The sequence below is a fragment of the Astatotilapia calliptera genome, chromosome 12, assembly GCF_900246225.1.
Source record: "Astatotilapia calliptera chromosome 12, fAstCal1.2, whole genome shotgun sequence".
NCBI lineage: Eukaryota > Metazoa > Chordata > Actinopteri > Cichliformes > Cichlidae > Astatotilapia > Astatotilapia calliptera.
In genome coordinates, this window is record NC_039313.1 from 32,236,713 (window position 1) to 32,249,081 (window position 12,369).

The 12,369-nt window shown below is 44.2% G+C and overlaps 1 protein-coding gene across 1 annotated transcript in view; it reads left to right on the plus strand.

The window, feature by feature from the left end:
• ttc16 (tetratricopeptide repeat domain 16) overlaps nucleotides 1-12,369 on the plus strand; it is a 43,283-nt gene that overhangs the window by 26,447 nt on the left and 4,467 nt on the right. The window contains exons 6-15 of the mRNA XM_026188583.1: nucleotides 804-949; nucleotides 1,808-1,931; nucleotides 2,112-2,192; nucleotides 2,298-2,473; nucleotides 3,880-4,180; nucleotides 7,291-7,636; nucleotides 9,045-9,148; nucleotides 10,056-10,182; nucleotides 10,276-10,489; nucleotides 11,274-11,429. Of these exons, the coding sequence (XP_026044368.1) occupies nucleotides 804-949; nucleotides 1,808-1,931; nucleotides 2,112-2,192; nucleotides 2,298-2,473; nucleotides 3,880-4,180; nucleotides 7,291-7,636; nucleotides 9,045-9,148; nucleotides 10,056-10,182; nucleotides 10,276-10,489; nucleotides 11,274-11,429 (1,775 nt within the window). The remainder of the gene's footprint in view (nucleotides 1-803; nucleotides 950-1,807; nucleotides 1,932-2,111; nucleotides 2,193-2,297; nucleotides 2,474-3,879; nucleotides 4,181-7,290; nucleotides 7,637-9,044; nucleotides 9,149-10,055; nucleotides 10,183-10,275; nucleotides 10,490-11,273; nucleotides 11,430-12,369) is intronic.

Sequence of the window (12,369 nt, forward strand, 5' to 3'; positions counted from 1 at the left end):
ACCTGAAATGAGTGACTGAGCCCATAAACTTAGCAGGAAAGTGTTTACAGAAACACCAGCAAAGGGCCGTTTTCCTAAAGACTCCTATAGGACCAGTAGTGTTTTTGCAACTTGAGCTATCGCCCTCTGGTGGTGTTTAAAAATAATGCACATTTGAGATGCCTTCGCATTTCCTTCAAAAAAGCTACTTTTATTATGGCCTTGTAGGATCTAACAGGCACGGCCTAATTAATTGGAACAGAGGGTAACGCGATAGACAGTCTCAGACTTACTACAGCAGGACTGAGGCAGGCTTGGGAAGTAGAAGCAAAATTAACAAGAATGAAAACAGTTTGAGATGTTTCAAAATAAAACAGGAAACGTGAGAACTTGAAACCAGGATATGAACAGTATGATGGCAGATAAATTCATGACTAATTGTTGAGGACTAGTTAAAGAATCCGATTTGCGTTTTTTATTATTATTGATTAATGGAAATCAAACCTGAGAAAAAAGGAGTAAAAGTATTACTTAGATTCATCAGGTTACAAAACCAGTGAGAGTTGATGTTGCTTTGAGTCCTCATAATGAAACTATAATTGAAATAATTGTATATTATTTATATACATCATACTGGTATATACCAGCATATATTTGTACCACTATGATGCAGTGTGAGTACAGTAGTAAAGAAATGAACAGTTGTGGCTAAAGAATAATTGTATAACATTGCCGGAAGTTATTAGGAATATGCAGTATGCAGTCTGACCTTGCGAATTTAAGTGGGTATAAAACAGTGAAAAACATCTACCATTTGTCTCCAGATGACTACGTTCATATCTCCAGCAATCCCTGTGACCTCCACTGCACCACGACCGACGGCCAGAGGCAGCTGATGGTGATGGCACGAGACGGCACGTCTTGCAAGTACAGCAGCTACCGCGGCGTCTGCGTGGACGGTAAGTGTGAGGTGAGTCCAGCTTCTTATTTATTTGGCATCACTAAATGCTAATGTCTCCCAATCAAATTTAACACAACATTATTTGTATTTATTGCCGAGCCACACTGCAGGATGTAGCATCACGTCAGTTGTTGGTTTCTGCACTCTATAATGAACATTACACCAAGAGAGTACTGGGTTCAAATCCATCATCTGGAGGATGCGGAGGTCACATATTCCTTGGTGTTTATGTCGGTTCTCTCTGCGTCCTCTGGCCTCCTCCCATAGTCCAAAAGCATGTAATTGGTGGGATTAGGTTAAATTGCCAGGGTGTACTTTGCCTCTCACTCTATGACAGCGTGGATAGTTCCTAGCACCCTTGTGACCCTGCACTGGATAAGTGGAAGAGAACAGGGCGGAAATTAGCTTTACAGACCGAAACTGTATTTTGTTTCAGACTGTAAATGTGTTAATCACATAGCCAAAGTTAGGTATGTTAAGATCTGTGGGGATTTGGAGCCAGCCTCAAGCGGACACTTCAGGAAGCACAGGTTTTACATTGCTTTGAAACATTGTTTAGATGCAGTACAATAAAGATACAGACACCTTCAATGCAGCATGAGGAACTATGGTTTTTTTTCTCATTAAGGTTGAGACAATAATTGGGAAATCCCCAAGAGTTACAATGTGTAGATAAAACAAAACATGAAGAAGCAATGAAGAAGCTAAATCTTTCAGTAGTACCATTTTTACACATGATACTTTTGTGCACAGTAAATTCTTCTGGATAACCTTCCCAAAACAATTGTGGTAAGCGAGCTAATTATTATCACATGTTTAGTACGATTCTTTGTCTTCTGTACTCCCACATCTTGCCTTGCTGCTCAGCCAATTGGATGTGATGGGGTACTGTTCTCCTCCAACACTTTGGATAAGTGTGGTGTCTGTCAGGGTGACGGCAGCAGCTGCAGCCGAGTCACTGGAAACTTCCGTCGAGGACCCTCGACTCTGGGTAAACCTCGCAGTTCAGTTACCTAATGCATATTCAAAAACTATTATTACAGTGTAGCATGGCCTAATATAACTAGGACAGGACCAGACACTGAATTAAAAACTGACCGATCTGTCATTACTGTTAAATAAACAAAGAGCATGCCATGTTGCTGATGACTTTCTCTTTGCTGTCATGCAGGTTACTCTTTTATAACTCAAATCCCTGAAGGCTCCTGGGACATACAGATCATCGAGAGGAAGAAATTGGCTGATGTTCTCGGTATATACCCCCCCACGCACACACACAAATATTATTGCAGTGTGTAAAAAGAAAGCAAAGAACTGTTTTAAAGTTCTCTTAATTCTGCTTCTCCCCCTCCTAAAGCTGTGACTGATCAGGCAGGAAACTTCTTCTTTAACGGTGACTACAAGGTGGACAGTCCGCAGAATTTCCATGCAGCAGGCACCGTCTTTAAATACCGCCGACCTATGGACGTGTATGAGACTGGTATCGAGTACATTGTTGCCAAAGGCCCCATTGACCAACCCATCAATATTCTGGTACACATTACCCTTTCCTCCTTTACTCTTGAATTCCATGATTTAAGTCTTGTTGTTTATAGCTTGTGGAAACCACGCTGCTGCCATGGTGCAAAGTTAAAGTACTGTGGCTTCATCCATAAAAAACCAACATGAAATCGATGCTTTCACCTTGGAAAGTGCAGATGTGCACAGACAACACCTATGAATTTCAAACGTGTGCACAAAAAGAACTATGAATTTTCATTGTGAGCATTTATTGTGTTGGTTCAATCGGTGACCAGTTAGCAATTTTAAGATGAAAAATTTTGAATATGCAAGAGCATATGAGAGCCCAAACCTCTCTAAAGGAAACATTGCAACACGGCTTGGGTTCGTCAAGTCTCTTATGAATGAACCACAATACTTCTGGAACAATTTGGAGGCCAAATGGAGAAGTTTGGCCATACTGCAACGAGCCACATTTGAAGAAAAGCATATACGGCATACCAGAACAAACACCTCATGCCAACTGTAAGCATGGTGGTGGAGGGGTCATAATTTGGGATTTGTGGCCTCAGGACCTGGGCATCTTGCATTGTTGCCCATGAACTTGCCCATGACAGCCAGAAATGAGGCCTTCAGTCCGACAGCTAAAGCCAAAACTAGGTCATGCAGCATAACAATGATCTCATGTACAGCACCAAGTCTACAACAGAACGGCTGAAAAAGAAAAGAATCAATGTTTCGCAATGGCCCAGTACAGACCTCGTGTCTTTGACGGGACCTTAAGAGAGCTGAGCATAGACAATCACACACAAAACATAATGAATCAATGTTGTTGTGGTGGAGGTGTGGTCTGCAGTTCTGCTGCACAGGAGTCGTGGTGCAGTGGGTTCAGGGGGTGTCAGGAGGCTGGCAGAGCAGCTTGGGTTGATCAGCTTCTTTTATTGGGAGGTCGCTGGGACCGAGGAGATAGCAATGCAGAGAGATGCTGGACAGCCGAAAAGCTGCACAAACAGTCGGATCAAACTGAAAACTGAAAACATGTGAAATCTTTCTTGTTCATATGACTGTATATACTGACTTCACATATCACAAATTCTCATTTTTAATCCCCATTAAAAATCGTTACACAATATTTCACAAAAGCCTTTATATGATAGAAATGTAGGAATATTTGCTGTAATGGCCTGTTTTTATTAGCTAGCTATGGGCTAAAGGTCCCGCTGATTCAGACTGACGGCATGTTTTTTTTTCACCGTAGCAGGGGAGACTGCCAACACATTCATCCTTGAGGCAACAGTTATATAAAAAAATTTAATTAAACCAAACATTTTCTGTCTGAATGTTTGAGTCTATCTCTGAGACCCCCTTGAGTTGGTCTAATTATAGTTTTTGTTTTGTGACTCCATAAACATCTTCGATTTACTCTCCTCATCTGACAGGTGTGGAACCAAAATGGCCGCACACCTTACATCACCTACGAATACACAGTCCTCCGAGACTCCCTGCCACCCGTTCCTCCTCCTCCGGTCTACACCGGGTCAGACACCTCAGCCGGAGAGGTGTCTGTAGAAGTAAGTGGTCTACTGACCCCCAATGGCAGCATCTGTGACCAGGTGGCTCCTGGGGGCCAGGTGGAGACAGAAGGTACAGATGGGCAGAAGGGCAAAGAGACCAACGAGGTGTATGAGGAGACAGCAGCCATCGACTGTGAAGATGGAGTAGCTGCCCCAAAGTTTACAGGTAGAGATTATGTGACAAGTTCTCTATAAACTATTACACTAATACATACAATTTACATGCACATTTTTAGAGAAAAAATTCCTTTACCTTTATACCTCCTGGAAGTGTAGCTCAGGGCATATAAAGCAATATAAAAAATAAGTTCTGATATAAGATGACTGTAAGACAGATGATGGATCCTAAGCCAGGTATCAGAATCAGAATCAGAATGGGTTTATTGCCAGATGTTGAGGTTTACAACATTAGGAATTTGCTGCGGTGCTTCAGTGCAAACAATAAGAATTAAAGTGCTATGTAGAAAGAAAGATATGTGCATGAGATATACATGAGATATATACATGAGAATAAGAATTAAGAGTGCTACGTAGAAAGATATATACATGAGTGCAGGTGGTGATCAGTGCCAGACATGAAATGATGCAGTGACACAGCGTAGGGTCATGTGTTAGTGGCGGGGACAGTCAAGTGGTTATTGTTCATGTGTCCAACAGCAGAGGGGAAGAAACTGTTCTTGTGGCGAGAGGTTCTGGTGCGAATGGACCGGAGCCTCCTGCCTGAGGGGAGCAGGTCAAACAGACTGTGTCCAGGGTGAGAAGGGTCAGCTGAGATCCGAGCTGCACGCCGCAGTGTCCTGGAGGTGTACAGGTCCTGCAGAGATGGGAGTCTGCAGCCAATCACCTTCTCAGCAGAGCGCACAACACGCTGCAGTCTCTGTTTGTCCCTGATAGTGGCTCCAGCGTACCACACGGTGATGGAGGAGGTGAGGATGGACTCGATGATTGCAGTGTAGAATTGCATCATCGTCCGTGTTGGCAGGTTGAATTTCTTCAGCTGCCTCAGGAAGTGCATCCTCTGCTGGGCTTTCTTGATGACGGAGGTGATGGTGGGCTCCCACTTCAGGTCCTGGGTGATGGTGGTACCCAGGAAGCGGAATGAGTCCACAGAGGTGATGGGGGTGTCAGTCAGGATGATGGGGGGGAGTGGGGCTGTGTGCTTCCTGAAGTCCACAATAATCTCCACTGTCTTCTGGGCATTCAGCACCAGGTTGTTGTGGCTGCACCAGGACACCAGACGTTCAACCTCCCTCCTGTAGGCAGACTCATCCCCGTCAGAGATGAGCCCAATGACGGTGGTGTCATCTGCGAACTTGATTAGCTTGACAGACTGGTGGGTGGAGGTGCAGCAGTTGGTGTACAGGGAGAAGAGCAGAGGAGAAAGAACACAGCCCTGAGGGGAGCCGATGCTGATGGTCCGGGAGTCCGAGACATTCTTTCCCAGCCTCACGTGCTGCTTCCTGTCCGTCAGGAAGTCAGTGATCCACCGGCAGATGGGATCAGGCACATTCATCTGGGAAAGCTTGCCTCGGAGATGGTCTGGAAGGATGGTGTTGAAGGCAGAGCTGAAGTCCACAAACAGGATCCTGGCGTAGGTTCCTGGGGAGTCCAGATGCTGCAGGATGAAGTGTAGGGCCATGTTGATGGCGTCATCTACAGACCTGTTGGCTCTGTATGCAAACTGCAGGGGGTCCAGGAGGGGGGCCGTGAGGGTCTTGAGATGGGAGAGAACTAGGCGCTCAAATGACTTCATGACCACAGATGTCAGAGCCACGGGTCTGTAGTCATTTAGTCCAGTGATCCTAGGTTTCTTGGGGACAGGGATTATGGTAGAGGACTTGAAGCAGGCAGGCACGTGACATGCCTGCAGTGAGGAGTTGAAAATGCCAGAAAACACTGGGGCCAGCTCGTTTGCACAGTGTCTGAGGGTGGCAGGAGACACACCGTCTGGGCCGGGAGCTTTCCGAGCATTCAGATTCTTAAACTGCTTCCTCACATCTGCTTCATGAATATGAAGAGTTGTGGTGGGAGGAGGTGGTGTGAAATCCTCTTTTGTGTGGGGTGAGGAGGGGGGTGTTGTAGGTGAACAGTTTGAAGGTGGTGATGGCTCTATGGAGGGGGGAGAGGTGGGGGAATGAGTGTCCAAAGTGTCTCTATTGTTGGGGTCGTTGGAGGTGTGAAGGCTGCCTGATGGCTCGTCAAAACGGCAGTAAAAGTCGTTGAGGGTGTTGGCCAAGAGCAAGTCGTCAGTGGAGTGGGGGGTTTTAGGCTTGTAGTTTGTAATATTCCTAAAACCTTTCCACACAGAGGCCGAGTCATTCTCTGAGATCTGCTGGTGCATCTTCTCAGAGTGCTGATGTTTGGCAATGTCCACTTCCTTAGTGAACCTGTACTTGGCCTCTCTGTAGCACCACCCTCCATCTTACTGCCTTATTCTGGATGTGTGTAAGATGGCCCTTTGCAACTCTGTATTATTCATGATGCGGCTAGATAAAAACAATCAGCAGCAGATGAAAAATTCAGAGTTTTGTGGCGTTTTCTTCTTTTAAGAAAGGCAGCATCACAAACATGAGCAGTAATGGCACTTCCTGAGGGCTCTCAGCTCATTCAGCTGACTGCTGAGGCCATTACACCACTGCTTCAGGGAGAGGCGGCGGTGGTGAAAGGCTCGCCGTACACTTTTTACTCCAGTCGACATCATACTACGGACAAGATGCTGCGCTCCGACTGAAACCGCTCGTTCGTGTTTTCACTCTCTGTTTTTACTCACTGAGTTTTTACTCACTTTCTCTACATGTTAAAAGATTCTGCTTTAGTAAATAAAAGAAATCTGCCGGCACAGATCTCTGTAACTAGTAACAAGGTAAAGCACAGACATACATGGTGGCCATGGTTCAGGTCTTTATCATTAGGAAAAGCTATAAAAGTAAAAAAAAAAAAAAAAAAAACCTACAAAAATAAATAGAAAAATAGAGTTTAAAGTCCAAAGAGCATGTCCTCTCTCACATTTTCCAAAGCAATCCACTGGACTGGTTTAGAAGTTTTCTGGTCCCAATTTTGGCCCCCTGGACTTGTGTTTGACACTCTTACACATTTTCAGCCTTGTTCTTTCCATGCAGAGATTTCTCCAGATTCCAGAAAATCACAGGTTTTGTTGGTGATTTTAGTGTTTCCTGTTTTTTTTTTAAAAAATATACTTTTATGAAATCCTTTATTCAGATAACTTGTAATGACTTCCATCATAAGCAGAGCTGAATTTGTTGACTTTGTGTGAAGGTAACAGCAGCCAAATAGACAGCACTGCCAAACCTGTTACTGATGGTGCGGGCCTGGATACACCACCCGATTCCCCAAACCTCATCTGGAGGGTCCTGATGGACGGCCGAATTGGTGCAGATGAGTTACTTATCAACATTTCGACCAACCAGCTGCTGACCGAGGGAGACAGTTTGTTCTCTTCTGAGGTGGGACCAGCAGAAGTGGGTCTGAGCAGCCTGGAGCGAGATGATCTAAACGATACACTCGAGTTTACTCTGGGCCAGAAACGCAACGACAGCGGAGACAGCCAGAACAGGACGGTGCCGAGCGGCGGGAGGACTTCCAACCGCTCCAACAGAACCAGGTAATGTAAAAAGAGCATAAGGGACATCAGCATCGCATATGAGTTTTAAGATGATGCAGAGCAGAAGCCCGTTGTTCACAGGTTCAGGTTTGGGCTCACATAAAGACATTTCATCTCAAATCGGATGAAGTCTGGACTGAAAGTGTTCAGACTGTTCACACACTGTCAAACCTCTGGACTTGATTCTGGCTGCAGGCTAAAGAGAAGCAGGCTGAGAGAAATGGGCGCTTTTAAAGAGATGTCCTGGCAGAGACACAGAGTGTCACATTGAGACAAGACTGACGGCAAGAAAAGGTTCAAAGTGAGAGTGCTAGTGGAACAGACAGCTTTGCCAAAATAACAGGTAGTCAGTGTAACGCAGGTAGAAAGACAGACGTACACTTAGACAGGTAATCAGGCGCATGTGCATGTAGCTAGGCAGTTAGATGAGACAATATACACAATGTACACTGTACTGGTTGCAAGAAAAAACAGCCATGTTAACTGACAAGCAGCAAAGCAGGAAGACGCATAGATAAACAGTGCAGGCAGTAAATCAGTCAGACAGGTAGACCAATTGGCAGAAAAGCAGGTGGACCAGTACTGTACAAGGAAGCAATGCAGACAGACAAGTAGATATACGGTCAGTACAGCAGTCAGGCAGATATATGCTGCAGGACAGGCCGACAGGTAGACTTGGCAGGTTTTGCATTCGTCATATTTATAATTCATGTTGGCTTCACCCGTTCTGCAGCCAGCAGCTATAAAACATACAGTGACACGCCCTTTCCTCAGGGAGACAGAGACAGGAGAGGAAACGAGCGGAGCAGAGCAACACAGAGGGGAGGAAGGTGGAGGAGGTGGGAAATGCAGCCGTGCTTAGAAATAATAATAATAATAATAATTCAAGGTATTTGCAAGAAAAGTGAGAAATATGATGCAGAGGGGAACGTGTTCCACTGTCAGGCTGCCATCACTTCTGGTGAGAAAATAATGGACAGGATTTGGTCTGGCTTACATGGAGGGATGCCGGTGAGGTATAACTCAACGTGTCTCCAATTTTCAGATAAATGTCTGGGAACGACTGTTATGACAGGAATGTGTGCATGACTTTTATGTGATGTGGTGAAAAAACAAAGTGCGTCTGCCGGGATGCGGGCTGTGAATCAGCTGTCATGCTGTGCTTGTCTGAGGCCTGGGAGACAGCCTGCCTCTGTGTGGGTGTTTGTGTGTTTACTCCTGGGTATTCTTAAAAGTCCTGAAAAGGATATTTCATTCAAATTACCCGGTTTGAAGACGTGCTCTTAAAATGTTGCCCTGAAAACTTGATATCTGCAGGTTGAGGATTCATAGGAACTGCATCTGCATAGCATGCTGCAGTTGCATACTCAAACACACACAACTGACCTGTGTCCTTTGTGCGTGACAGGGGGAATCAGCGGCTCTACCAGAAGAACCTGAAGCTGAGTCCTGCTGACTTGTACCGCTGGAAACTTTCATCACAGGAGCCGTGCAGCATGACCTGCTCCATAGGTATGCAAACACTCAAAGCACACATAAAACATCCATGAGAACATCCATGTTCAGTGAGAGTGTGATATCAGTTAAGATCCCAGACCTGACAGGTCCCTGTAACACCTTTGACTCTTGAAACCTGACAGAGCTTGTGTGGTGCAGCAACTTTCTGTGCATTTGCTGTGCAGCGAAGTGATTGTTCCTTTCCATATAATTTGTAATTTTCCCATTGTCTATGTAAGACATGCAATGCATTCTGTTTCTGTTTAAAATGAAGATAGATTTAACAAGTTATTATTAACGTAATTTATGCCAGGGCACAAATTCAAGCTCCACTCCAATTCCTGCAAATTTGGTGATCTCTGTGTCGGCCCATGTGAGCTGATAGCTGTACTGTCTATGCATCCAGTTTGAACATATACCAGTTTTAGCCAGTCCACAGGAGCTGCACATGTGCAAGATGATTTGCATTGCAACCCACCTCCTCTCCCGCGCTTACTTTTATGTTTCATGTTTTTTCTCTGTTTTTTAATGAACAAATGTTATGAATGAATAAGTGTTTCCAATTCTGGAAAGCAGCACAGCAACTTTACCTGTAAAAACCGCGAACGGGCGAAAGCATCTCAGATAGCATGCAGTATAGAGATTTTTAGCAGACAGCTAACACCTAAGCCATCAGTTTAGGATAAGCTGATCTACTGAGATTCCTGCTGAGCTTGACTTCATCTGAACTAGTGGTCACTTTGATTTCCACTGGACTTTTTTTTCAATATAGGTACAGCTTCAAGACAAAACAGGAATTGCACTAATATACAGAAATCCAATGCACTTAGAAAGGACTTTGATACTCTGTGTGCACTGTGCTTTTTTCCCCCTTGTATATAAAATGTGTTGCATAAATCAGTTTACTCTGCCTACAATCCAGGAGTCTCCAGGTCCTTTGTCACATGTGTTCGTTACGATGGCGTGGAAGTACACGATATGTATTGCGATGCTCTGACCAGACCAGAGCCAGTCCATGACTTCTGCATTGGCCGAGAATGTCAGCCCAGGTGCGATCCCCCGGAGGAACATAAACCTTTTAATAAACAGATCATTACTGTGGCTGCTTCTTTTCCTCTGATAATTATGGACAAATCTTTCAGGTGGGAGGCGAGCAGTTGGAGCGAGTGCTCCAGGACCTGCGGGGAGGGTTTCCAGTTTCGTCAGGTGCGCTGCTGGAAGATGCTCTCGCCGGGTTTGGACAGCTCGGTCTACAGTGACCTCTGCACCATGGCTGACCTGGAGAGACCCGTGGAGAGAAGACCCTGCAAGAGCCCCGCGTGCGGCCCACAGTGGGAGGTGGCCGAGTGGATGGAGGTATGATAAACCAGGAATGTGAGCTTGTACTAATATACTAAAACAATCTGATTTACTTTTCTGTGTGTTGAGTAGATGTAGCTGAATAAATAGCACTACAAGCTTAAGAAAGACATGTACTTTTGAGGTGAACTGTCCCTTTAAAACATACAGAGTATCTTTACTTTGCATATTTTTTTGTTTGCTTGGATTTTTGCATTTGATTTCTGTGCAAACATTCCCCGGCACTCTGCAGGATTTGTTTTTTCTTGCAGTGCAGATGTCTCTGTCGTTCTCTTGTCAAGCTTTGAGGGCTGCAGCTGTGTGCTACAGTCTTGTGGTCAGATTGTGGTCACTGATGGATTCTCCAGAAACACTTAACAGACACCAAAAACCCTAAATGTGACTCTGTTAGATTGTTAGAGGTTGTATGACACAGAGAGAGAATGACAGAAATGTCGGGTACGCATGCTGATGTTTTTTTTTCTTTGTGGATCAATGCAGACATGACCACAGTCATTCATTCATTCTTTTACATTACATACGAACAGTAAACGGTGCTGTTAGGAAAATGTAATAAACATGTTTTTGGGGTGGTTTTGTGCATTTTTGAGGAAAAAGCTTTAAAAGTGATGCCTAGGCCACCCATAAAAGTTCCTACTGATTCTGAAATAATTTTCTTCTGTCTTTTCAAGATATTTATTCAAAGCAAAGATAAACAATAAAGAATATAATGTAATTAATGCATTTCTACCAATCAACGTGCTTCATTTTCTTCATGACAACGACTCTTTCCTCATTGCAGTGTCCTGCTAAATGTGGCCGCAAAGCTCAGGTAACCCGCGATGTGCGCTGCTCTGATGAGACCAGACCATGTGACCCGTTGACCAAACCGCCGAACGTCAAAAACTGCACCGGTCCTCCCTGCGAACGCCACTGGACTGTGTCCGAGTGGGGACCCGTGAGTGTTTTTACTTTACACAAACCTGCGTGTCAGTGAACATGAGTGATGAGGAGTTAAAATCTTACCATATCTGCATATTTTATCTCTCGTCCCTGCTGGAATCTCAGACAGTGAAAAAAAGGAAAGACACTTAATTTATGTTTTAATGTTACAATCCGTGTCTAAGTTAAACGTTCTATTTCTTTTATTTTAAATTCTTTTTCCTGCGTCTAACATTCCTCCATCATTTTCATGGTTGTTGGAAAAACAGCTCGTCTGTCCCAGCCGTCTTTTAAGTGCCACGGTGTGAATTTATTGCTTTTATTGTGTTACGGACACGAGGTGTAGTTGCCGATGTTCCATTCAAAGTGAAAGTCTGGAAAATCACAGGACTAATTTACAACCGCAGCCTCCGACTTGGAAAAACACAGAAAACTAAAGAGCTGTCACTTTGACACACAAAAATCACAATTCACAACTCAAGGCCAAAAAAGTTTATCTTTGTTTTCATAAATTTGCCAACTGAGAACAGATGTAACCAGATGTAACTTTTCATTTCTGATGTCTTCAGATTTACAAGTTTATTCTGTACTGGAAGGAAATTGGTTTGAAATTACGCCTGTCTCGTAAATGTAAATGACGTGGATAAAGCTATGCTGCTACAAAACTTTCTTATTGAGCTACACACGCCTGGTCTAAAAGTTTAATCGCAGCACGACCAACAAATATAGTTTTTAATAATAAACTCAGTGTGCGCAGCATAGTGAGGTTTTGCTGTTGTGTTGTTGATGAACTACTTTAACTGCAGTAAATATTAAACTCTGGTGACATGTGTTGTTATTTAACATCTGCCTAAACATGGCCTCACATGCTGATCTTTTATTTTCCATGATGTGAGGTGACCTGAAATGACTTCACGCTGTGTGCGACAAAGCTTGGCTGCAGATAACTGTGATTA